This window comes from Glycine soja, chromosome 18 (assembly GCF_004193775.1).
Source record: "Glycine soja cultivar W05 chromosome 18, ASM419377v2, whole genome shotgun sequence".
Classification (NCBI taxonomy): Eukaryota; Viridiplantae; Streptophyta; class Magnoliopsida; order Fabales; family Fabaceae; genus Glycine; species Glycine soja.
Window position 1 is genome coordinate 44,860,335 of NC_041019.1, and position 27,949 is coordinate 44,888,283.

At 34.6% G+C, this 27,949-nt stretch overlaps 2 protein-coding genes, 1 non-coding gene and 1 pseudogene across 6 annotated transcripts; all 4 read left to right on the forward strand.

Annotated features, from left to right (window-relative positions):
* Positions 1 to 3,323: 3,323 nt before the first annotated feature.
* LOC114397782 lies at positions 3,324 to 3,430 on the forward strand. The gene has a single exon (XR_003663407.1). It is a non-coding gene; the product is annotated as a small nucleolar RNA R71 (small nucleolar RNA).
* A 3,417-nt stretch (positions 3,431 to 6,847) lies between these two features.
* LOC114397298 lies at positions 6,848 to 8,901 on the forward strand (annotated as a pseudogene).
* Positions 8,902 to 16,095: 7,194 nt separating this feature from the next.
* Positions 16,096 to 19,023, forward strand: LOC114394646 (uncharacterized protein At2g39795, mitochondrial-like). The gene is made up of 3 exons (XM_028356311.1): positions 16,096 to 16,468; positions 18,100 to 18,437; positions 18,529 to 19,023. The coding sequence occupies exons 1-3, from the start codon at positions 16,202 to 16,204 to the stop codon at positions 18,686 to 18,688; spliced, it is 765 nt and encodes a 254-aa protein (XP_028212112.1). The 5' UTR covers positions 16,096 to 16,201; the 3' UTR covers positions 18,689 to 19,023.
* A 1,777-nt stretch (positions 19,024 to 20,800) lies between these two features.
* On the forward strand, positions 20,801 to 23,402 carry LOC114395431 (NADPH-dependent aldo-keto reductase, chloroplastic-like). Of its 4 annotated transcripts, none has more exons than XM_028357212.1 (8): positions 20,801 to 20,989; positions 21,309 to 21,446; positions 21,574 to 21,624; positions 21,739 to 21,815; positions 22,229 to 22,316; positions 22,405 to 22,680; positions 22,778 to 23,023; positions 23,131 to 23,402. In XM_028357212.1, exons 2-8 carry the CDS (start codon positions 21,315 to 21,317, stop codon positions 23,215 to 23,217), a joined length of 957 nt encoding a protein of 318 aa, XP_028213013.1. In that variant the 5' UTR covers positions 20,801 to 20,989; positions 21,309 to 21,314; the 3' UTR covers positions 23,218 to 23,402. The 4 variants fall into 4 exon arrangements, with proteins under 4 accessions (XP_028213013.1, XP_028213012.1, XP_028213014.1 ...); XM_028357211.1 differs by having other exon boundaries at positions 20,801 to 20,983; XM_028357213.1 differs by lacking the exon at positions 20,801 to 20,989 and adding an exon at positions 21,047 to 21,228.
* Positions 23,403 to 27,949: the final 4,547 nt, after the last annotated feature.

Consider the following 27,949-nt stretch of genomic DNA (forward strand, 5'->3'; position numbering starts at 1 on the left):
TCAATCTTTTGAGCAAGGACAACCCCCAATGCGTAATTGGATGCATCGCACATTAACTCAAATGGGGCTATCCAATCAGGTGCCTAAATGATAGAGGTGGTAGTCATCGCACGCTTGAGGCAATCAAAATCATTTTTGCACTGGTCATCAAAATGAAACTCCACCTCCTTTTGCAGCAGATTGGATAGTGGAAGGGCCACTTTGCTAAAATCCTTGATAAAGCGCCTATAAAACCCTGCATGACAAAGAAAAGAACGAACCTCTCGCATGCAAGAGGGGTAAGGCAATTGTGAAATAACATCTATTTTTGCAGGGTCTACCTCTATGCCCCTACTGGAAATGATATGCCCTAAAACTATACCTTGTTCTACCATGAAGTGACATTTTTCAAAATTCATCACAAGGTTAGTTTCAATGCATCTACTAAGAACTCTATCCAGACTATCCAAACATACATCAAAAGAGGATCCATAAATAGTAAAATCATCCATAAACACCTCTATGCAACTCTATAAAAAATCACTGAAAATGCTAAGCATACACCGTTGGAAGGTACCAGGGGCGTTGCATAGGCCAAAGGGCATCCTCCTATAGGCAAAAGTGCCAAAGGGACAGGTGAATATGGTCTTTTTTCTTGATCCTCAGGAGCAATATGAATTTGTAAATAACCAGAAAAACCATCAAGAAAACAGTAATGAGACTTTCCTGCCAAGTGCTCAAGCGTTTGATCAATGAAAGGCAGGGGAAAATGATCTTTTCTGGTTACCTGGTCCAGCCTCCTATAATCAATGCAGACTCGCCAGTTGTTCTGCACTCTTGTGGGGATAAGCTCATCCCTTTCATTCTTAATCACTGTGAGGCCTGTCTTCTTAGGAACCACTTGGACTGGACTCACCCACTGGCTTTCAGAAATGGGGTAGATGATTCCAGCTTGTAAGAGCTTGGTCACTTCCTTTTTCACCACATCTAGAATGACGGGGTTGAGTCGCCGTTGTGGCTGCTTCACTGGCTTAGCTCCATCCTCTAAAAGTATCCTATGCATGCAGGTAGATGGGATAATACTAGGAATGTCTACTAAAGTTCATCCAATGGCCTTCTTGTGCTTCTTGAGCACTAGCAACAACTTCTCCTCTTGCTCAGCATCAAGGGAAGCGGAGATGATCACTGGAAATTTTTCTTGTCCTCCAAGTAAACGTATTTAAGGGTTGTTGGTAAGGGCTTCAACTCTGGTATGGGTGGTGGCTGAATAATGGGAGGAACCAGGGTAGGAGAAGAGGAAGGTTCCTCAGCTTGTACCTCATAAAGCAAGTCAGAAGTATATGTACTTTCTGCAACATGGTTAGTGCATTCTGACTCTAAAAAATCAACATCAAGAGGTACAACACCCAGAAAATCAGAACTAGACTCAAATTCAAATTCACTCTCAGTATAAAAATCAGATACAAGATCGAATTCAAACTCAGATTCAGATTCAATGCATAAGGAGTGACAAGTATGCAGATCAGATAAAAATGGATGTTTCTTACCATGAAGAACAGAATCAAAATCAAACATATAATCATCAACAATCTGATCAATTATCTCAGCACGAAAAATAGAATGATCCTCAGATGGATGTTTCATGGCATCAAGAATGTTAAAATGAACAACAATATCACCAAATTCCATAGACAATGTGCCAACATAAACATCTATCTTGGTTCGGGCTGTTTTCATAAATGGCCTACCTAAAATAATTGGAACTGAACCATGGGAAAATCCCTCTTCCATATTAAGAACATAAAAATCAATAGGATAAATAAGTTCACCAACCCGAACCAACACATCCTCTACGAAACCTGTGGGGTAAGCAACACTTCTATTTGCCAAATGAATAATCACATTTGTAGATTGCAAAGGTCCAAGAGATAAAGAATTGAAAATGGGCAGAGGCATGACACTAACTGATGCTCCTAGATCTAGCACGGCATTCTCAAATTTATTATTCCCAATAATGCAAGGTATACATAAAGTACCTGGGTCCTTAATTTCTTAGGAATGTGAGGAACAAATTTACCTATCAATGCTGACACATTTCTGTCCATGCTAATCCTTTCATTGCCCTTGAGCTTCCTTTTGTGGGTGCACAACTCCTTTATAAACTTGGCATATCTTGGAATTTGCTTGATGGCATCTGGCAAAGGTATGTTCACCTCTACTTTCCTAAAGGTCTCCAAGATCTCCTTTTCCATTTCTTCCATTTTTTGTTTGGAATTGCTCTAGGTGGGAATGGAAGAGGGATAGGAGGCTGCAGTAAGTCAGAATTACAAGAAGAAGGTCCACCTGCATGAAAATTTTTGTTAGGAAGCTTTCTCTTTTGTGCAACTATCTCATCCTCTTTTTCGGGTGTAGAATGAAGCTTGACAGGTTCAGGTGCATGTGCTGCTACTGGTGGAGGCACTTGAATTTGGTTGCCAGACCTCAAGGTGATGGCATTCACATTTTTCGGATTCTGCACAGTTCGTGAAAGCAATTTGTCAGAATTTTGGGACTGAGCTTGGTTCAACTGAGTAGCCATTTGCCCCATCTGATTTGTCAGACTCTGAATGGAGGCTCTTGTCTCTTGCTGAAATTGCATATTCTGGATGGTCATTTGCCTCACTAACTCTTCTAAGGAAGGTTGAGGATGAGCCTCAGTTGCTTGTTGTCTTTGTTGTGACTGTTGCAGTTTCTGCTGCTGTATTGGAGGAGGAACATATGGCTTGCTTGGACCAGCAACATTCTGGAAGGGAGGGACAGGCTGTTGTTGTTGTGGAGGACTTGCCCATCTCAGATTTGAATGATTTCTCCAACCTGGATTGTATCTATTGCTTGAAAGATCATAATTATTCTGCTGTTGTTGGTTTTGCTGCTGAGGGGGTCTATTATAAATGTTTGCAGCATAAGCTTCAGGTTGCTCATTGACTCCAGATTGCTGCAAAGAAGGACATAGATCTGTATGGTGATCTGCAGAAAAACATAGACCACAGACTCTTGCAACAGGTGCAAATTTATGATTCATGGCAAGCTGAGTTACTAGGTTGACCAAGGCATCAAGTTTTCCCTCAAGCTTTTTATTTTTAGCAGATGAAGATGAATCCATGGCCACCTCATGGACTCCTCTAAGGATAATAGCATCATTTCTTGCACTGAATTGTTGGGAGTTGGAAGCCATCTTCTCAATGAAATTCCTAGCCTCAGCAGGGGTCATATCACCAAGAGCTCCACCACTGGCAGCATCAATCATACTCCTCTCCATGTTGCTAAGTCCCTCATAGAAATATTGAAGAAGGAGTTGCTCAGAAATCTGGTGGTGAGGGTAGCTTGCACACAATTTCTTGAATCTTTCCCAGTACTCATACAAGCTCTCTCCACTAAGTTGCTTGATGCCTGAAATGTCTTTTCTAATGGCAGTGGTCCTATATGCAGGGAAGAATTTCTCCAAGAACACCCTCTTAAGGTCATCCCAGCTGAAAATGGACCTGGGAGCAAGGTAGTATAGCCAATCTTTTGCCACTCCCTCCAGAGAATGAGGAAAAGCCTTTAGAAAGATATGATCTTCCTGGACATCAGGGGGCTTCATGGTGGAACAAACAATATAGAACTCCTTAAGATGTTTATGAGGATCTTCACCTGCAAGACCATGAAACTTGGGCAGCAAATGTATTAGTCCAGTCTTGAGAACATATGGAACACCCTCATCAGGATATTGAATGCACAAGCTTTCATAAGTGAAATCAGGTGCAGCCATCTCCCTAAGAGTCCTCTCACGAGGTGGAGGTTGAGCCATGTTCTCAGTATGAAAATTAGTAGTTGAATGCTCAAAATTAGAATATTCAGAATCACCAGCAACAGAATACTCAGAATGCTCAAAATGCACAGAATGACCAGGATGCACACTATGCCTAACTAATCTATGAAAGGTTCTATCTATTTCAGGATCGAAGGATTGTAAATCACCTGGATTTCCCCTAGTCATGCACTATATGCAGCAAATCATGTGTTTCCCAAACAAGCACCAGGGGAGGGTTAAAACTACAACTATAATCAAACGATATCCAAATGAGCTGAAATTTTGTGATCAACACCCTAAAATCATGAAAATATAGCACAAAAATTTTCAGACAAAAATTCAAAGTCTAACTATGAAAACTGCCTAAGGAAAGTTTAGAAAAATAAGACAATAATACTAAAAAAAAAACTTAGTAAACGGATTATTTTTCAAGTTTAAAATAGAAATTGACCTCCGATCATTGCCACGGCATGGGAAATTTTCTTCTACCCCAAATGCATTTATAATAATAGTCATTCTGATACCCGGAGCAAAAGTTATGGCCGTTTTAAGTTTTGCTAAAAACAAGTTCCCAAATTTTTTGTCTCTCTCAAATTCAACCACACCAAGTGCTCCTGGTATTTTTCACACAAAATATGGACTAAAAGAAACTCCCACACAAAAAATCATCCAAAAATAACAACTCTAACTATCAAAACAAAAATCATTAATTAAATTACAAAATCAGTCGCTAGTTCCCAATCGTTAATCATTGTTCACAACAAATCACAAAGCTGAAACAATCGCAAAACAATCGCTAAACAGGGGACGCGACTGAAATGCAAAACAGAATGCTACACAAAACAAAACAACTAAATACTATTATGAACCTTTGGCCCATTGCTCTCCGGCAACGGCGCCAAATTTGATCGAGGCCGTACCCAAATCAAATAAACATTAAAAATGCAGTATCTAGGAAGTGATCCTAGGTCGTCTCCCAATGAACAATGGTCAACCAAACGTTCATAATAGATAGTAATAAAACAGTAACGAATTGGGGGGGGGGTTGTTTGTTTTTGCAAATTTGAATTAGAAAATAACAGAATTAAAACATGTTGTTTCCCCTTGATTCACAAGAAAGTCTCTTATCTTAGGTTACAAGAATTTATCCTTAATCAGTTCAACCACTTAATCTAACCCTGAATTAAATTACTAAGCGAAAATTAACATAAGGCTGTCATTATGTGATTAAGCAACACATACACCAATTAATCATGAACGAAACTGATCATTAAGCATGAACGTAAATTAAGCGCAGAGACAATTAATCAAGCACTAAGCATGCATGGATTAATAGCAACAAATACAAAGTAATTGGTGAAGAGAAAAAACTGATCAGAATTCAATAGCAATAACAAAACCTCAAAGAGAGCTGTGCTTGATCCTCAAGAGAAAACAACGCTGGAGACTTAGCCTTCCATTAATCAGTAGAAAACGAAATTGTAGATTGAAGTAGAAACGAAATTGCAGAAAACGAATTTTATTCTATGTGAACAGTGTGCATGAATAGTAAAAACTAGAATTCTAAAACCCTATAATTATTCTCCTCTCCGAAAAAACTCTCTAAACTAAAACTCTGGTGCTGCTATATAGGTCCTTAGCCCCAAAGCTTACAAATTTGTTTTAAGTCCAAGCCCATAAATAAAATAAAATTTGGACAAGATAAGATAAGATTGGATGGAATAAAATCTAGACGAAATAAAATCTAGATGAAATAAAATCTGGATAAGATAAGATTTGATAAAATAAAATTGTCTGCTCTCATCAAGTCCAAGCCCAATTCCGGATTCAAGCCCAATTGCTTATAATTCTCCTGAAATTAAATTAAAAACACAAAATTAGTCAAGTAGGCCCAAATGATAAAACTGCATAATTAATTTGACAATTAAGGCTAATCAGTAATTAAAATGGTGACAAAAAGGGTTAAGAAATCGGAGAAAATAATGACACATCATACTCCTCCCTTACCTCTTAGTGGACACAAAGAAGCAAAGAGATAAGTGTGGGTTGAGTTGGAACCTTGAGCTACTCCAAGAACTTGGACATAAAGATGGAGCAAAAGAGGGTATAAGTTTCTTAGTGAGTTGAAGATGGAAGAATGTAGATGAGCATGGAAAAAAGGCTAGCAAACTCACCTAGACCTATTCAAAAACCTTCAAGAAACTCAACAATAGAGAAGACGAGAAGAAAAGAAAGATAACTCACTCTCTCTCTCTAGCCGGACCGCACCACTCTAGATGGAAAGGGCGAGCTCCTTTCTCTTTCTTATATAGAGAGCCCTAGGTTATGAGGGGGCCTTAGGTCATGAGGGGCCTCCATGCGTGGGTCCCCTAGGTCTTTCTTTTTTTTTTTTAAACTAATTACTCTTAAAGAATTAAGTTCTTAATTAGTCTCTAATTAACTCTCACTTCTAAATCGATTCTAGAGCAATAAATTCATTTATTAATTTATTCTTAATTCTCCTCTTACTTAATTATTTAAGCTAATGGTTTCTTTCATATAGACACATTAATGTTCTAAAATTGTATTAATAATCTAAATCTCTCATATTAGTCTAAAAGTCTTTAATTACTAAATTGTCATTAATTAGATGTTTTCTTACTTTGACTTTTGAAACTACAGTCGACTTTTGTTGACTGATGATTTGACCAAGGGTTTTTTTTACATCTAAACCACTTATTGCTAGACTCAGAACTTAAATCTAGGTCACTTGATTGTCTAATAATGGTTCTATCTCTTATATAAATAATTTTACTAAGGATAATATTATCATATTGCATATCAAACAAACATAAACTATTTCTACACAAAACTTCTCAACCTAAGAAAATTGGAATGTTACAAAACATCATCCAACACATCATCGTCATTTGCTTTGACCACTATGCATGGTGGAGCACCTCAAGAGAACCAAGCCCAGATCATTGTCGAGGCCCACCAAAATCCAAATGTCCTTTTGCGAAAACGGTCCCTCCATCGTGATCGAGGGGGTCACCAATGCCGCAACACCATCATGGACATGGACTATGTCGTGGAGGAGCTCATGCTGGACAGCTTCGAAGGCATCAACATCGTGCTCTTCAGCGCCTGTGGTCCATAATTGTAAAGCATAACAATGTTGTAGTGTATGTGCAAGTGAATAGTAACACAAATGTAGTATGCGAGTGAATGAAAGACGTTATGCCAAGGTTTGAAGTTTAAGTTTGAATTGAGCAAAGGTTTAAAGTTCAGATCTGAATTAAGGAGCCAAGGTTTGCAAGTGAAAGTTATTGTTGATTGACTCTTCTCAATTGGTTTTGGGTGAGGTATTATGTGCAACTACTAATGTTTTTGGGTGAGGCATTATGCTTATTTGTTATTGTGAATTAGGGATTGGAAATATATGAAGAGTAGAACTAAATGGGATTGGACTCTCAACGTATTGTTGCTAAGGTGGTTGGAAATAAGGGACATTGGGAAGGTGAAGTGTGGGTTTGGGATTGGAGGTGGTGGAAAGTGTTGTTTCAATGGGAAGATAATCTTGTACATAAATTTTCAATGATATTGTAAGGTGTGGATAGTTGGAGGTGGTGTCATCAAAATTTGAGGGTATATTCAATGAATTTGGGATATAATTTTATTTCAAATCTCACTTTGGAGACACTAAAGGAAGATTTTTATGTGTCTTTGTGGAAGTTGACAATACCATCCAAGGTATCATGTTTCCTTTGGAGTTTTGGGCTTGATAGACTTTTTGCTAAGTCTAACTTAAGAGCAAGAAATGTTAATGGACAATATGGAAATTGGCTATGTCCGTTCTATCTACAATAGGAAGAGAACACATCACATTTTTTTCTCCTATTACAAATCAATGTTGGTGTGACAAAAGTTGATCGTGTGAGGATCATTGATAGTGCAACTTTCCATGCTTGGTCATGGCTAAAAAGTTGGGATCCATATTTCAGTTTCTCTAATGTGCAGTGGATATTAAATACAGAGGCATGCATTATAGAGTTATGTTCTCGGGCTACTTAATTGTTTTGGAGATTTAGTGCACCTTGGATTATTAGTAATAGTGTATCATCTTTTTACTTCATCATATAACATGGCGATGCAAGGTTTGAATTTATTGAAGTGTCAACTTGTTGTATTGGGACTGAATAATTGGTGGGGAAGTTTATATACATTGTCTTGTACGTGTTGCTTTTTTGGGAATGTCATGGCCATTGATAGGTATGTACGTATTGATGGTTATGATAGACTTATGTTCTCACTACTTGAAAAATGCTTTTTACGACACTGGTTTTATGACGTTTATACAAAAACCAATGTCGTGAGTGAAGCAGTGACATTTTTGAAATTAATTGAAAATTTTTAAAGACGGTTTCTTCAAAATCGGCTTTAAAAATACTTTATGAAATTGTTTTTAAGAACTGTCTTCGAAAACATATGTTTTCCCACTCTTTTACGCTGCGTGGCACATTTTAATTGAGCTAGCTTGGATGGTCATAATCAGGGCCTGCTCCAAGCTAAGACACAAAATGCAATTAAATTTTGAAAATTAAAATAAAAGGAGTGAAGCTAAAAATCCTAAATCTCAGTTTTTCTTCTACACTCACTCTGTGTTATGCAAGAAACAATGAAGTTTAATTAACCCTAGAGTTTCCTCAAGCCATCACAAGAGCAGCAAGGCTCACTTCACTACTCCATCGAGCGTTCGTCACGTCCTAATGAGTGCGCCTCTCTCCACCGATCTCCGATCAAAGTACAACGCGTGGTCCATTCCGCTTTGCAAGGACGACGACGTTCAGGTTGTGAAATGAACCTACAAGGGCCACGAGGGCAAAGTGGTCCAGCTTTATTTTTGTTTGTGGGTCATCCACATTGAGCACATCATCTGCGAGAAGGTTAACGGGTCCACCGTTAACGTTGGCATTCACCCTTCCAAGGTTGTCGTCACCAAGCTCCGAATTTACAAGGACCGCAAATTCTTGCTTGATTGGAAGGCCAAGGGTTGCGCCACTGCCGACAAGGAAAAGGGTACCAAGTTTGCTCATGAGGATATCATTTAGACCATCGATTAGTTTCTCTGCTTTTTTTACCCTTGCTATACTTTTATTTACCGCTTTTGTTGTCGATACTATTTGGAATTGGGATTCGGTTATTTTTAGTGTTTCTTGTGTTTTTTTTATTTGGTAGTTTAAGGGTGTTGTGGTTTGGATCTTAATGGTTCAACTATTGTGAGGCCTTTTCTGTTTTGTTTAATTTAATCAAATGTATGACATTATTATTGCTATTGTTTATTGCGTTTACTATTTTTTTTACTTGTTTTTGCTTTGTGACGGTCATATTTTTGCATGATTTTGATGGATTAAATGGGTTTTAGAGTGCTGCTAACACTTCGTTTATTGGTTTTGTGCTTTGCAGGTTGCGCAGGTCCTGATCCTTGTTCTTCTATTATCTTTTTCCTGTTTTACTTGTAAGTTACTAACTTATTTCCTTGTTGTTGGATGCAGGACCACAAAGTGAGAATCATATACTGGATGATCCCAACCTTGTCTTGTAGTTTTTGAACTTGCGTTTGACTTATTTGGTCTGCATAATTTTTACCTAGGACCATTGTTCCATTGACATTTATATTGCTTGTAGATATTGACATGGTTTTTCTTGCAAGAATGTTGTTTCGAACGGAAGAATAACTCTGTGATTCCTAGCATTCGAGGTCTAGGACCCTCCCAAGAAGAAAGAAAGAGAAGAAGGGAATTCTATTATTTTTCTCTGCTTTCTCATCACGATACATCATTCATTCTTATAGGCACTGCAACTATTGGATAGAGACAAAATGTTCTAACAAAATTCTAACAAGAATGGCACTACCAGAAAAGGAATAAACCATAACAGAAAAAGGATAAATGGCAGACAATCTATGTTTCTATGGCCAATAAGGTCTTGCCAGCTAAGCACCTTGTCTGCTTGCTGCATAATGTCACTTCTGCCTGCTTGCTGTGTGTAATGTTACTATGGCCCATCAAAAACACCTTGTCCTCAAGGTGTTGGGGCTTCAAACCATGGCTACCAAAAGTAATACCAAGATCCCAAGGCCTATTGTGGCAAAACTCACTCAGTTTAGCACCTGTCCGTAGTGCAAAGATAGCTGGTATGCACTTGCGTGAGACCATGATAGTCCCAAAGAATCCAGGTCCCAGCTCAAACAGCGCGATGTCTTGATGTTCTCCATGCTTGGCATGAGGAGCTGTGGTATGGCCAGAACGAAGGATAACACTAAAGAGGTTATCGGAAATAGGAATAGCAGCACGAACGTGACCGAAAGTAGGAAGATGCAGAGCAGACCTAGGAAGCGGACCCGACAATGGTGGAAGGGATGGTTGCATGGGTGCAGGACATGGAGGCACAGTCGGCATGGGAAGCGGAGGCGGCATGGATGGCAGAGGTGGTATGGGCAATGGAGTCGGCATGGGTGACGGAGTCGGCGTGGACAGCGGAGTCGGCAAGGGTGTTAGGCGCGACTGTATGAGTGCGGGAAGTGAAGGTGGAGTCGACATGGGCGGCAGAGGTGGCAGTGGTGACTGCACAGAGGAAGAAGGGTAGTGGTGGCTGGTTCTCGGAGGCAGTTTTAGGAGAATGGCATCCAGTGTGGATTCGATGCGGCATTGAGCTGCAACAAGTTTGGTCAAGGCGGCCTCGAGGCGGTCCTCACGAGCGGAAAAAAGTTCGGCGTCTGTCATTCGAGGTGTGTGCTGAAATGGAAGGGAAGGTGGTTGCTGATGGAGGGTAGTGTGGAGAGGAAGCAATGAGGAAAGATGGTTCGGCGGATGGTGTGGGTTGTGGTAGTCGAAGTTGGTATGACAACCATGGAAGGAAGCCATGAAAGCTTTGTTTAGCGGGTGGTGTGGGTTGCGGTAGTTGAAGCTAGTATGGAAGCTATAGAAGGCAGCCATGGTCTCTCAATGAGAGCACCAAAATGTTATGAGTGGAAGAATAACTCTGCGATTCCTAGCATTCGAGGTCTAGGACCCTCCAAGAAGAAGGGAATTCTATTATTTTTCTCTGCTTTCTCATCACGATACATCATTCATTCTTATAGGCACTGCAGCTACTGGATAGAGACAAAATGTTCTATCAGATTTCTAACAAGAATGGCACTACTAGCCTTAGTGGAATCTTCAATAACAAAAGGAATAAACCATAACAGAAAAAGGATAAATGGCAGACAATTTATGTTTTTGTGGCCAATAAGGTCTTGCCAGCTCAACACCCTGTCTGCTTGCTACACAATGTCACTTATGCCTGCTTGTTGTGTGTATTGTTACTGTTATACTATTTTCTCCCTCCTAACATTCAAATTGTTATGAGCAAAATTTTTGCTCAATGGATCCTAGCTTTCAAGGTCTAGGTACCTCCAGAAAAGGGGGGATTAAGGAGAGGGAATTTCTGATTATATTTCTGCTTGCATTTCTATTACAATGATTGTCCATTTATAGGTGCCAAATGCTTATTCTAGTTCCTTCTACAGGTCCTACGAGGGAGGCTAGCAATAACAGATTTTGCAAAATATCCTAACATAAAGATATATTCCAGACAGGATGTTCTAAGTGCCCAATCCTATGGTGCCAGCTCAGCAGCCCTACTCCTAGTCTGTTATAAATGCTTCTCAGGTGAGTGCTTGTCTCCCCTTGGTTTGGCTGGTCTAATAGCAGATTCATAACAACCCTCCTTTGCCTTTGATTTGTGTTTATGGCTTGCTCTGATTGTGCTTCTGCTGGTGCTGCTTGCAATTGTGGTGCCTCATGTGTTCTGCTCATAACAAATGCATATAAATAAGGTTCTCTACTCGCTCAGTTACACATTTGTCACTGCTAGTGCTGGAGGCATCCTCTTTGTTGGAATATACTTGATGGTTAGATTTTAATTTCTTGCTTTTAAAAGAGCTTTCTCCAATATTCAATTTTAACTTATGGTTGTGGCTGTGTTTGTTTTAACATTGTTCACTAACCCTTCAGTTTGAACATGTCTGTTAGCTAGTTTCATTCGTTTATTATATCAAAGTAAAAGTTATCATAGAAGTACAATGTTTAATTTTATCGATAAGTATTATTAATGGCTAATGTATCATTGTTATTTGGCCTATCTAACCATGAATAATACAATAATTTTTTATTATTTATGAAATTAATTATGTATGCATTTTCTTAGAATTCTCCATAATTTTTCTCTTAATAATATATACATATTATGTTTTTCTTAATTCTATATATAGTGTTTAAAATTTCATATATAATTTCTCCCATTATTATTTTTTATTTTATATATTTTTCATAATTAAAAATATTGATTCAATAAACAAAAATTTGTTTATTAATATCAAAGTAAATTTTAAATTCTAGTAATTTGTAATTTGTTAATATGCATACATGCAATTTTATATGGATGGTCATATTTAATAGTTTAATGTGAAAACAACATGCGTGTGTTTTAATATTTAATTTGTTATTTAACCACAGAAACAGAAGTTGATTGACCGCTTTGTTAAAATTTTCCTCTGATTAATAAGCAGTTGTCACATAGGTCACTGCTTAAGAAATTATGTTAATTAATATGAAACTATCATATAGACACCCGACTAGTGATTATGTATTGGTGTTGGCCATTTATACTAATTCACTGTTGGTGTTGGCCATTAAAGCAAAAGCTTATGCACCTTGATCTTCTATCTTCTTAGTAAGATTTCTTTGTGCTTTTAGTATTTTTTTTATTGTTTCTATTTCTAACTTTCTTGTGATAACTCAGAATGACTATTTTTTCAAAGTGACATTTTCTCCCTCTCATAACCATTCTTTCTCTCATTTAAAGAATTAAATAATAAATTGATAAAAGGATCAACGATAAGTTTCTAAACATAACTAATGTTTGATGGAAGTAACATTTTAATGGAGTTAACTCCCATTTACATCAAACAAGGTCTTCGTCTTGATATAAGACTATAAGAGTATCATGAATTGTTTTGGATTATTTTTGTGGTTATTATTGCATTCACCAATTTGTTTCCCTTCTTACCATTTCAAACTAAGGTATTGCATAAGCTATCCCTGATGCATCAACTCGTTATTTCTATTGGTGGAGGTGCCGTTAAAATTATAATCATGAGATGAAGTTCTAAGTTTTTTTTTAGAAACTATCATAAAAGTATACATTGTTGTTTTTGTTTGTGCTTTTTATTTTTTTGAAATTAATTTTTTTGTATATGTAGTTAGTGTGATATTTTTTTTTATCAACGTATAATGACATGTTGAAATAAAACAATAAGTGGTTTACATTACAATAATAATTAAAAGATAAAAAAATATTAAAAACAGTGAAGAAAACAATTTATTTATTTTTACAAGAATAACATTTTAAGACGGTTTTTAGATCAAAATCATCTTATAATCTTTAATTCTTTAAAATAATATTTTATAAAAACACATTTTCAGATAATTCTTTGAAAAACCATTTTAGAACGTTTAATTTCCAAGACGATTTTTGAAAAAACCAACTTAGAATCTTTAGATTTTTAAATTATTTTTTAATTTTAAAAAAAGATATTATGAGACGGTTATCTAAAAAATTGTCTTAGAAATTATATCCTTCTAAAATAATTTTAGGTAAAAATCATCTTAGAAAGATATTTTTTTCTAAGATAATTTGTTATGAACTGTCGGTTGACAACCGTCATATCATATGTGTCAATTAACCAACTTAAAATATACCTTTTTCCATAATATCTATTGTTTGAAACATACATTCTTGCAACCATTACCCAGGTTTGAAATTGGTATGAAGATATAGTTTTATCCTATTTATAGTTTGTGTATTTCTTATACCCATTTCTTTTTATATATATATATATAATATTTATTTTTCGACAAAAGATTTGTTGTTGGGTTTAATTTTAGAATATGAAGATTTATTTTATGGTTTGACATGTAATTTCTAATAAATTTTAGTTGTCAAAAATTAAATTATAATAAAATTAATATTACATCATCACTTAATAATAAAAATTAAAATGAACAAACATCTACGACTCATCTGTCACGTGAGAAAATCAATAAAAAAAATTAGCATGTTGAGGTGGTCGAACATAGGCTTCAATTTGAATAAGGTATAAAAGTCGGTTAAGCATGGGTGGTGCGGGTTCATATTTGTAAGTATATTCTAACCCGCATCCGACCGTGTAAGTATATCTGTAAAAATTAAGTCGCTGATTTCATTTGTATTTATCCCAAAGTCAATCCAAGCGGTCCATATTGTGAATGCAATTGGTTTCACATTTTGCAAGTAAGCTTCAGATTGCAGGTATCGAGCCTTGTGTCACACTGTCACCGAGAAATTTGCAGTGCCAATACTCCACACTAAGCTAAGTGTCTCTCTCCCTTTACACCTAACGTTTATCCCCTCTGCACATTCATAATTCATTCTACCCTTCATCATCTTTAGTGCCATGCAACAACTATCACCACCCTCGTAAATGAAGTTTCCACCCTCCCAAAGAAACATCTTCATTGACCATAAACTCCTCTCATGGTAGTGCCACGACTCTTCTTCTCAACTTGCTCTACGTGTTCATTTCTTTCTTGCTTCTGTTGTCATCGTTTAGCGCATTAAGAATTTGTGGTTGTCGGAAAGTTGAACTCGCGGTTTAGTTTGCCGGTGTCGTTTAGGCAGAGGAATACCTCAGAGTCAAGGACATATAGCAACCCACCTGCAATATCCACCAAACCCGAAGCCAGCAGAAGCCCCACCAATCCGAAAGTTTAGATAGTTTCGATTTTCTGTGACATGTTTTGGGCCTGAACTCACCCTTAACGGTTAAAATGGACGAAAATGACAAAAATATTAGATGAAAAAAAGTGTAGGAATTTTAATCAGTTGAAAATTTTAAAGATCAAAATCATAAATGTCAAAAAATTTTGAAAACTAAAAATATGATTTACCCAAAATTATATTTATTTGATTTGATTATTTGATTGAGTGAATTAAACAATTTTTCCTTTTGAGGTTTGGACCAATTACACTTAGTACCCCCTATGTTTTAACATTACTTTTAACCCCCTATATCAAACAGTGTTTAGCTTCTATTATATTTTTGAAAAAAGAAAAAGAAGATAAATTTTAAATTTGTGATAATCCATAATTGCCCATCTCTCCTCCCTCCTGCTAGAAACTTGCCTTGCATTGCCATTAGAATCAACAAATCAATTACTTAACTACACTAACAATTTCATATTAAGCAACCAATCCAAAACCTTTCTCCATTCCATTCCTTTTTTTTTTTTTGTGTGTGTGTGTCTGTGTGTACTGTAATCAACTTAATTTATTGAATTCTATCTATTTATTCATTCCATGGCTTCCAAGGCAAACGAGAAGGGCAATGAGTTTGTCCTTGGCACTACCTACAGTTTCGTGGATGTGTGGTTAAACAACCGCATTGAACCAGCAAAACACCATTTTCGACACCGAGCGCCTCATTGGTCGCCGATTCTTGGACCCTTTGGTGTAGGGCGACATGAAGAACGGACCATTTAAGGTTGTCCCCGGTCCCGCCAAGCCCGTGATCATCTTCAACTACAAAAATCAGATGTCTAACAAAACTCAGATCTAAGAAAAATATACCCAGATCCCGAATAAAACCCAAATCTGAGAGAATAAACTAAGATTTAACAGTGAAGGGAGCAAGGAAGGAAGGGAAGAGAGGAGAGCGAGGACAACGGTGGTGCTGTCGCATGTTGTAGTTCTGGTAGCGCATGATGTCGGCATTACAGATCTTTCTCCAACCTCCCGAGCAGCCACACGAGACAGTGTGAAGCTGAGAGCGGTTTTTACTTGGCTTTTATGATGGGGTTGAATCTGTTGGGTCGTGTGGTTCTCTAGGGTGCTCATGAATGTAAATTGTATTTTAGGTTCAGTTTGAAATTAAAGTGTTTAAGAGTCTAGGAATTTTATTGTTTAAGATTCATGGTGTTCATTGTGTTCTTTAGATTCTGAAAATAGTCCTCTAGTTGTGCAAAGTTCAGTTCTTTTTTCAAGAACTACAATAATGTTAAAGAAGAAAGATAAGGGCATTTTTAGTAAAAAAATCATTAAAACTCATGTAATTCAATGAAGGGTAATAGACTGCCAAAAGGGGTTTTTTTACGGTTGTAAAATAGAGGGGTATTAAGTGTAATAAAATCAAATCTTAGGGAAGTCTGTCTAATTTAGTAAAGTATATGGCGCTTATATAAATACGTTAAACCCAAACCCGAGACTCCCCCAAAACCCTAACGCTTAAACCCTTTGCTCTGCGCCTTGAGTCTATCTCTCTGTTCACCAATGGCCATGTACGCAATGCTTCGCCGCGCCTCCTCCGCCGCGCTGCCTCAGCTGGCGCGCCGCCACGCCATGGCTTCCTCGTCTTCTAGAACCTTCCACAGTGTTCTATCTGTTCTCCGCAGAGAGACAGCGACTACTACTACTATCGCACCCTCTCTTCGCTTCGCCAACGCCTTCGCTACCAAGTCCAGCGCGGACGAACATCTAGCTCAAGTGCTTCAGTCTGAGATCCAATGCGCCCTCGAAGACGATCATGCCCAGCACCAAGTAATTTTTCCCTTTTTCACTTGTTATTACTATTTTTGAAGACTACTTTGTTCCTTATCCTAGTGACTAATCAGTAATAACTGTAATTTACCTTTGTTTTTGCATTTCCGTGCGAAGATTTTTTTTTTTACTGGGTTGAATATTAGATAGAAGTGGGTATGGAACTGGAAGTGAATTTTCATCCTTTTGACTTTTTTTGTGAGTTCTGTTTCTATCAGTAGTGCTAAACGACGTCGTTTATGGCATAAAGCTAGGTTGTTGTTGTTGGTGGAGGTGTTGGTGGTGGTGGTGGTTGCGGTTGTGTATTTCCCCTATTTTTCATGTGAAGAATAAAAGTTTTGAAAGTACTTGTTGTTAGTTTAGATTGGTTATTGGCATGAGGTATTCCCATCTTGTGTGAAGGTATAAGATTATTCATAGGTGATGTGAAGAATAGGAATAATTGAGTGTTCAAATAGGTAATTTTGTTGCGAATTGGTAACAGACCGTTGTGGTGGTTTTTGAACACTGTGTTTCTTGTCTTTGTTTTATAATTTACCATTTGTTTGGTTTTATTTGCTTAATTCATCGAGATTATGAGAGGTATCATAGTTTAGCTAAATTATTATGGACATCATAGCTGCTGCCATTGTGCATTTTTGCTTTTAAGAGACAAGAGTGGCTTGAAATTACTATATTTTATTGGCCTGTTTTATAATTATAATATTATTTTTTGTGCTTATGAACAAGCTATCTTTTGTAGTTTGACTGGGATTTTATGTCTGAGTCTTTCTTCGTATGTTTTGAGTTTATGAATGCTGCTGTTGTTAGTTACTTACCTGTTACTAAACATGGTATGGGAATGGAATTTGAATGTTTAAATGTTTGAACAAATTCTGCTGTATGACTTATGCCGTATGCAACTTTTAAGTGGTATCATGTGAAAATTACGTTAAAGATCAGTTGGTTTTCATATGGGTTTTTATACTCTCTCTCTCTCTCCCCCTTTTTTTCCTTCTGCCATAGCCCCAAACCTAATAGATTAACTATTCTTCCTTTCTCCTTCTATTTTATATCTTTTACCACCATCACGTATTACTCTGCAGATGTTTAGTTTTCTTATTACATCATTTTACTCTCTTATATGCTATGATTAGTCGAATCAGGGTTGGGTTTCAAGATGTGCTTTCATTAGTTTGGTAAATATACGTTGAGTTCTGTAAAAGTATATGTTGCAAGTATACTTAGATAGTTCTCTGAATTAAGTTTTTTTTTCTTTTTTGAAACTGAAACGAAGTATCTTAGTTTTCTTTTCTTTTTGAAAATGTTGTAGAAGTTTTGTTAAATTGTGTAAGGTAACTTTCGGAATAAGGAAATGTCCTGCAATGACAGCTTTGAAGCCAACCTTCAAGGTTTTACATACCAAAATTTTCTAGGAGTCATATACTGACTAGTTTGGTCAACATGTACTTTGTTTATTTTAACAAATAAAATATAAGGTGGAAAAATTGCCTTGTAGAGCTATTTGCAGGGATAGTTGTTGTAGGAAGGCCATTTGTTGTTTCTACTTTTTAGAGTTTCCGTTGGTATTTGTAGTCATGTTGGGTCATTCATGCATTGATTTCATTATCTTTATTGTTTAACTTTTCCAGGTCGAAGTTCCTGTTGATTTTCCTTTTGACATTGAGGACAATCCTGGAGAAAGAACCATACAACTAAAAGGAAAATTCAGAGATGAAATTATCAAAGTTCAAGTTGACATCCCTAATGTAGCACCAGAAGAAGAACATGAGGATGACGAAAATGGCAACAATGAGAAGAATGATAGTGAATCTAGCATTCCTTTAGTTGTGAGTGTTTTCAAAGAAAATGGAGTGTCTCTAGAGTTTGGCGTGACTGCTTTTCCCGATGAGATTTCCATTGATAGCTTGTCAATAAAACAGTCCGAGGAATCTGAAGACCAGTTGGCATACGAGGGGCCTGAGTTCATGTAAGTATTTCTATATGGTATTATTATCTAATTTTTTTCATAAAATGTTTCCTATACTTTCTGAATATTTCTGCTCCATTCTTTTTTATAGTGACTTGGATGAAAATCTGCAAAAGGCTTTTCACAAGTATCTTGAGATCAGGGGGATCAAGCCCAGCACAACCAACTTCTTGCAGGAATACATGTTTGCTAAAGACAACAAGGAATATTTAATGTGGCTGAAGAACCTGAAGAACTTCGTCGAGAAGTGATTTTGAAAAGGAATGATTTGTTCTCTGAGGATCGCGAAATGTTGGCAAAGCCCTTTTCTTTGGTATACACTGTATCATGAGAGTTACCGGTGTAGACTAATAATTTTAAAAAAAGTTGAATGGTAAAAGGATTGCTTCACCCATCAATCAATAGACCTTGGGTGTTTCTCCCATTCATTCTTTACCTTTCATACTTGATATGCAAGTTCAAAATAACCACTGCTACAGTGCTATTTATAGATTGGCCAGATAAATATAGTCCCAACAGGATATTGCTGTATTATCCTCTTGATTCATGCACATAATTCAATCTAAAATTTACTTTTTTCCGGGTACAACTGAGATTGCAAAGAAAAAATATCTACATTCAACCATTTTTTTTTATTTTTTATAATAGACTGGTCTAATGCTCAAAACAGTAACAGGAACAAAAACTACATAGGAACTAGTCTTGGCAGAACAATCCACCTAATATCATGATCAAGTATACAGATGTACACCAGGTAAAAAGAGAGTAAATGTATTCCTAATGGAGAGGAGAGAATATTGAGAGTGAAGAAGAGAGGCTTACTTTTATCATTATAGTATATATAGGGCATGTTTGGATGCATCATTGTAAAAGACCTTATAGAGAAAGAATTTATCCAAAAAGTTTTTATCTGAAAAGTTACTTTTACATAAATTAATTTGATGTTTGGATGATAAACTCTTAAATGCTTATTTAAATTAATATGGTGTTTGGATGAAATTGTAGAAGATCTTTTGCATAATTAAAATTACCAAAAAGGATATTATATGTTTTGACATTATTAAAACTAATAATTAAATACTTAAACATTATTATATAATTATTAAATGCCTTAAATAATTAAATATTATTAAAAATAATAAAAATTATTTTCTTCTTCTATTTTATTTATAAAAATATTTTAACTTTATCATTATATTTAAAATATTGTTATATATTTTCTAGAAATTTTCTTGAGGACATTATTGTCCAAGCCTTAGTTTGGGATCAGATTCCCGAGAAGGAAATTTGAGAAGCTGGGAATCTAAGCTTGAGAGGAAGATGTGCTGAGAGCTTTTGCTTTTGTAAAAGCTAAAAAAAAAAAACCAAACACTCTTAAAAAATAAAAAAAATATTTTTCCAGAAGACAATAAAAGATCTTTTGGGCCACATCTAAACGGGCCCATAGTATATGTCTATATACTTGGAATCAATTTGTGGAAATAAATGTTTATTTTAATAAAATAAGGGTAAGTTTGTTTAAACTTATTTTATAAAATAAGTGGTTTTCTTGTTTTCTTATGTGTTTGTGTATATTGCTTTTATTTAAAATAAATAGTTTTATACTTTTTTTTAAAAAAATAAATCATAGTTGTTTCTTAAAAAATGCTTATATAAAAAACTTATTTTAAAATTAATTTTTTAAGTTTAAATAACCTCACCAGTTTTCTGTTTTTTTAGAGTGTTTTCCGCTTAAAAAAATATATTTTATTTATTTTAAGAAGCAAATCTTATATACTTTTTAAAAAATGCTTATATAAAAAAAAATTATTTTAAAATTGTTTTTTTAAGTTTAAACAAATTCACTTGATCTCTTAATTGTCTAACTCTTTTAATTCACTATCTTTTATCTTTATAAATAAATTGATTTATTTAGCAAAAAAAATGTAAATATATTTTCAATATTTTAAAAAAAATTAATGGTTGCAAAAATTATAACACAATTTAAATTGTTTATTTAAATATAAAATATAATTTATATATTTAAAAGATGATTTATTATAAATTATAATTATATAAATAATTATTTATTTTATAAAATTCTACTATTTAAAAGATTTCTATTGATACTGATAAATTGTTTTTTCTTATATAATAGTCTCGAGCTAATATATTTTAATAATTTATTTTTATTTTTAATTTCCTAAGTCCTAACAAAACAATATCTGCCTATTTTCTTTTTATTAACTTTTTATTGATTTATTATTATTATTATTATTATTTTAAAACTAGCATAAAATGAACCCGAGAACCTCGAACAAACTGGAAAGGAGTTGCAGATATTAATTTTTTTTTTTTTTTTGGGTCCATAGTAATCAAAATAGGTTTAGAATAACTCAAACCCCTGCTCAATCAAATCAAGTGACCTGGACCCTCGATAGTTTAGTTGCAGATATTAATTTGAACTTGATATATATTGAAGCTATTTTTTTTTTATTTTTTCTAGGAATTATCTCGCTTTATCAAAGCATAATCACGTGAATCCCCGTTGCCAAACGGTGATTTGGGTAAGGGTAAATTTCCTTCTTCCATTGGTTTCATGGCTCCGTAGTTATTGTTTAGACTTTAGAGTCATTACCAGTGATCCAACTTTTTTGCCTAAACTTTTGGTTTATGCCACGTACCAATACCATACACATAAACTTGCTTAGTCAATATAAAGTTATCCTTCCCTCAACATTTGCGGTATATAAAAAAGATAAAAAAAAAAATAAAGTAAAAATCTTTAGCAATTTGACTCAAAAGGGTATAGGTTGCTGCCTTTGGATTTAAAATCTGTTTATGTTAATCAATTATTTGTATCATAGTTTAATCATTTTGATTCTTCTGCAGGAGATCATGGACAAAGAAAATACAAATGGGCCTTTACATTTTGATCTGAATACTGGTGCAAAGATTCCATCGGTTGGTCTTGGAACATGGAAAGCTCCTCCAGGTGTTGTGGGTGATGCTGTTATTGCTGCAGTCAAGGTGCTTTCTTTGCATTTTGTCTTTATATCTTCATTCTATTGAGAGAGAGTTAGTATTTGGTAACAAGAGAAAGAGCTTCATGTGCTAATTTCTGCTTTGGTTGAAATTGCCCTAATTCTGTGTGCAGGCTGGTTACAGGCATATAGATTGTGCTAGGATATATGATAATGAAAAAGAGGTATATGATAATCAAATTGTTTTTGTCTGATAATATTGTTTTTTGAAGGGGGGATAATTGGTTTTGTTTGTTCTGGCTTTCTTGATGCAAGGCTTACGCTTAAATTTGATGCAGGTAGGGGAGGCTCTGAAAACACTATTTTCTACTGGGGTAGTACAGCGTAGTGAGATGTTCATCACATCAAAGCTATGGTATACTTTCGACTAATCCTTAACCTTAGATAAATTGACCTCACTTTTTCCCAATCAAGCCTTTGATGAGTTTAATTTTCATAAACCATTAATGTAAAGATTTCTATGCAGTCAACTCATTAGAAAATCATCTTAAATTTAGCTTTTAAAGTAAATATTACAAAAGTTAATAAGCTTACAATATATCACAATCTATGATTTGAATACAGAATAAAAAAATCTTTACATTGCATTCTAATTTAATTTCGCTTTTAACATACTTGAGAGCACCTGTATATTTCATTTACTATTTGATTATAAAGAAGATTTTAGAATGCAAGAAAGAAAGATAAAACCTCAACCCACTTTGGTGTTGTATATTCTGTTCAGAGTTGTGAATTCCTCTGGTTGCCTTAAATTTTTTAACCATACAGGATCAGTGACTGTGCACCTGAAGATGTCTCAAAGGCACTGACTAGGACTCTTGAGGACCTAAAGCTTGACTACATTGATTTATATCTTGTATGATTCTTGATTTTAAAACTCTGTGCAATGATACTGCAACTGGAGATGATTGTATGAAATTTGATGATAAATTATTTTGTGAAAGATGCATTGGCCATTTAGGACGAAGCCGGGTTCAAGAGGTTGGGACCCTGAGATTATGGCTCCTTTGTGTCTTCCTGAGACATGGAATGCAATGGAAGGTTTGTTTGCCTCAGGTCAGGCACGCGCAATTGGGGTGAGCAACTTTTCAACTAAGAAGCTGCAAGACTTGCTTGGATATGCTAAGATTCCACCAGCAGTTAACCAAGTTGAATGTCACCCAGTGTGGCAGCAACCTGCGCTTCACAATTTGTGCAAGTCTACCGGTGTTCATCTCACAGTATTACTCTAACTGATCTAAGTGATGTTTTTCTTATCCTGTAATTGAGGTTCTGTTGCTTGTGTTTTGTTAACAACCAACAATTTTTTCCATGCAGGCATATTGTCCTTTAGGCTCTCCTGGATCATGGGTAAAGGGGGAAATCTTGAAGGAACCACTGTTGATTGAAATAGCTGAAAAGCTTCACAAGTCTCCAGCACAAGTGGCATTGCGCTGGGGACTCCAAAGTGGTCACAGTGTTCTTCCAAAAAGTGTAAATGAATCTAGGATCAAGGAGAACCTTAGTTTATTTGATTGGTGCCTTCCTCCTGAGCTCTTCTCAAAATTATCACAGATACACCAGGTTGAAATGCTTTCTAAACATACAAATAATTCATTCTTGTGCACATTGCATCCAACATTTTTTTTTTCAGTTTATTCATTTGTTAGTTTGTTTATTGTCTGATGCAGCAAAGGTTACTTCGAAATGAATCCGCTGTCCATGAAACTTGTAGTCCTTACAAAAGTCTTGAAGAATTGTGGGATGGAGAAATATGAAATGCAGATTACTTTTGATAAAGCTCAGGATGTAATTTGACATTGAATTCTTGTTACTGATATAAAATTACAAATTGTAGGAATGTTTAAAATTTGTATTGTCCGAAGACAATCACCCCTCTACGGTTTTATGTGAATCCTCACATATGAACAAAAGAAAATTTGAACGATTCTTTAATTGTTTACGAGACCTTTGAGTAAATTTTTTACTTTTATCTATGAATTTATTGTTTTATTGGAAGCAAAACAAACAGAAAACAACTTTTCAAACTTGCTGCCAATTAAAAAGTAGATAATAACTAAGACATGACATTAAAGAACATTTACTACATAGGTGTGGTGAGTTCTACTCAGTGCATTTCATTTTGCTTCAAGCAGCACTCTGTCAGCCTGTACCCCTTCAATACAAATTTCACTTATATAGACTCTAAAGATAAAATTATAACCAGAAAGAGAATATCTTGACTTTCTATGTACCGATAGTGATAGTGAAAACATACAGTTGGAGTACTTAACGCTACAACTAGATATACCAATTGTAAAATAATGTTTAGCATTGAAAATGTGACACCCTCTATATTAACATACATATAAATAAAAAAAATATATAAAATTACGAAATTTAATTAAAATGATTTTATTCAATCAACATAAAAGAGTTTGTATGAGTAAAATGGTCATATTTGCTTCACTATTATCAAATAAGACTTATTAAAAATATATTCGGCTCAGAACAAGGCCGTCAAAGTTTACAAAAGAAGTTTTGTTAAACAATGGAATAAAATAAAGTAAAATAACATTATGCAATTGAAATAAAAATTTATGCTCCAATGTTACATTCTATTAGAGCATTGTGTCTTAGTGCCCTTTAACACGAGGTTCTTTAAAGTCATTCACCTAGTCATCTATCCCACGAACACAAGGTTCGAGATCATCACAAGATCCAAACACAAACAACACATAGAGAATGAGTTATCACATTTCTAAATAAAATACAGATAAACAAAGACATAATGAGTATAAATTATAGAAGTCTTTATAACATAGCTCAGCTTAATACAATTTACTTTACTTCACCACATTATCATTTAAAATTCATTTTTCAATCACCAATCACATTACACATGAATCATACACTTGAGTCAAGACGTAACAACATTCATCAATTTCATAATAAACAATTCACCGGCGTTATGCAACATTTATACTAAGACTATGCATTGTGGTACCATGTCAGTGAAAAACCACACTGGAGCCCTTAAGAGTATATAACAAGACACACCACACAATGGGTATGTGAGATGACTCTCACTAAGTAAAATCATAAGGTGAACAGTCATGATCACTCTGTTTTGCAAGAATGCTCTAACCATATGGGATCAACATAGGCTTAAAGAAGCAATCGAATCGAATGTCTTTACCTCTAAGGCCTAGATTTCAAAGAATCCGCTAGGACCTCACCTTCCTAATCAGGTTCAACCCCTAAAATAATTTTTACACGCAGACACTGCTCATCAATTATACAATACCCACGATCTTACACTCGTGTTTGAAACACGTTTAACACATTGCGCTACAATTTAACACTTTAGGTTCCTAACTAGGAATCCTACACTTTCCCTTTAACACTATGCATAAACACTTTTTTCAAGGTAAACACTAGTCGAACTATTGTATAATTCACAGCTTACAACACAAGTATTGTCACATCAAGTGTTAACCACACATTTATTCACAACCGAATTTCATGTCCACAATTTTAACATATCACAACGTCACAATCCACCATCACATGTTTACATGTATTTCACAAAATATTCAACTTTGTACTTATACTCAATCTCAATAAAAATGTTATGATATCAAAGCAACATGTTATTTCATAATTCATCACATATTCAATTTATCACTTACACACAATTTTAATCACAATTTCATGATCTCAATATTACAATCTCGTAATTATAATCATACATGAAGAATTACAACATAATAAACATTCCAAAATAAACTCCAATTTGATCCCTTAAGGATTCTGCACATGCTCCTTCTAACCCTAATTGCAATAAACTCACCCTATACCTCTAAGTGGACTCACGTGTGTAGTCCAGCCATGATAGCAGTGTATCTAGCGGTTCCCTAAGATTTTTCAAGCTTTTTCTCTGTTTGCTCTGTTAGGGTCTCCAAGCGTTAGAGAGAAGAAGAAGGAATTGGAGCCTCTAGTTCACTGTATGCATGCAAAGAGAATTTCTCCTTCCACGGACATTATTTTGCAAATCCCAATGGTGGAGATGTGTGGCAATGCATTTTGAACTTGGTGTTCAAATTTCACGACGATCCAACGGTTAAGAGTCTAAGTCGTAGTTTTACTGGGATGGGTTTCAGTCTATGTGGGAAAAACAAAGAGCTATGTGAGATGGACATTCCCCTCACCAAAGACATTATTTTGAAAATTCCAATGGTGAGTATTTTCAAAAATAAGTTCTAAACATGGTGTTCAAATTTCACGACGATCCAACAGTTAACGAGTCCAATATTATCGTTTTACTGAGACAGGTTTAGGTGTAAGCGGGAAAAAGAGAGGTTTTTAGGAGATGAATAAGAGAAACGGAATTGAGAGGAAGAGGAAGCGTAAAGACATATTATAACTAGGCTATCAAATTCGAACAAGTAACTAATCCCAACCTTGAAATATTAAAAAGAGTTAGATAAGCAAAAAATCTCAAATATCCTTGATCATGAGACATATAATTATCACTATAAATAAGGACCAGAATGCCAACAGTAGTAATTAATATTGACATAATAGAAGTAAATGAATCAATTAAGTACCCAAGCTCTAAAGAAAGATCATTATTTATGGTCCAAGGATCTATTATTTATTCTATTTTTTCTTCATTTTATCATTTTATAAAAAAAATTCTATTTTACTCCCTATCAAATAAATAAATAAAGCATTTCTTAAGAACATATATTTATTTTATTTACCTTAAAATTATTATTTTAATTAATAAAATTATTTCTCCTTATTTATTTAATTAAAAAAATTACATTATTTTTCTAAAACTCTATTTATTTTTAAATAAAATATTTTTTTTTTATTTTTTTTACGAAAAATAGAATGTTACATGAAACACTTTTTTATTATATTAAAAAGGATTTAAATTAAACTTAGACAGAGTACTTTAAAGGCGTGTTTGATTTTGTTGTCAAAAACTGTTTTTAGTATTCAAAATACAACTAAAGAAGGTTGCTTAAATAGCTAGTGGATGGTGGTGCAAAACAAAGAGCAGGGTGTAAAATTGAGGGAGATGTTGAACAATATGAAAACAGAAGATGAGAAAACATCTCAACTATTTCAGTTTTTTTGGTTTTTAAATCACTTGATTCGATTTTTTTTTTCAAAATTTAATAATTTGGGATAAAAAATTGATTGTTGAGTAGATAAAAACTGAATATGAGAAAACATCTCCCAACAGTTTCTCTTCAGTTTTTAAAACACTTGTTTTGGAACCAATTTTAAAAATTTGGTAGATTTTGAATGAGAATTTGATTGTTGAGTAGTGCACAATTGTTTTAGAAAATAGTAATTTTAAAATAAGAAAAGTGAGAAGGGAATCAAATATACCCCAAGTATTTTTTTTATTCAGTTCTCTAATCAAAATTGTCGTTTCACTTCAATAGTCAACATTGACCTTTGATGTCCGTCTTCATTGTATTAATTACTGAGGTAAAATTTCAATCTTGCCTGAAAAAAATAAAAAACACCTAAAAAATTTGTTATTTTAAAAATAACTTCACTTAAAAAAATAATAAAAAAGTCTTCCAATATTCAAAAGCAAAAAGAGAATTTTTATATTGGCTGTTTTTTAAAATAGGCCTTGTATAAATCTTATCACAACCGTATCATTTTCAACATCTCCCAACAATTTCTGTTTTTGAGTTTTTAAAACACATGTTTTGGAACCAATTTTCCAAATTTGGTAGATTTTGAATGAGAATTTGATTGTTGAGTAGTACACAATTGTTTTAGAAAATAATAATTTTAAAATGAAAAAGTGAGAAGGGAATCAAATACACCTCAAGTATTTTTTATTCTCTTTTCTAATCAAAATTATCATCTTACTTCAATAATTAACATTAACTTTTTGATGCCCGTCTTTATTGTACTAATTATTAAGGTAAAATTTCAATCTTGCCCTAAAAACATCAAAAGCACCTAAAAATTGTATCATTTTAAAAATAGCTTCACTTACCCAAAAAAATAATAAAAAAGTCTTTCAATATTAAAAAACAAACAGAATTTTTATATTGGCTGTTTTTTAAAATAGGGCTTGTATAAATCTTATCACCACCGTATCATTTTCAACTAAAATACTAGATTTGGCACATGGTTTAATTGCTACAACACTTGTTTTAGTAGCAATCAATTGCCAACTCTTGCCATTGCTGATCTAATAACAGTCTAACACGGTTCCATCAGATATATGCAACTAAAGGAAGATACCGCTTCCATCTTCAATCTAATACATTATTGAGGGTCACTTTACATATTCATCAATCATCATTTGCATGGCTTGAATCTACTGTATACAGCATGTTAATTTCTAGAAGAAAAGCTGTAGCTACATCAAACAAGCCCTCTTTATAGAGTCCATGAGATGTAATATTCCATTTTTTCATAAAATAAATAAAAAAATTTATTTAAAAATTAATAGAGTTTTTAAGAATT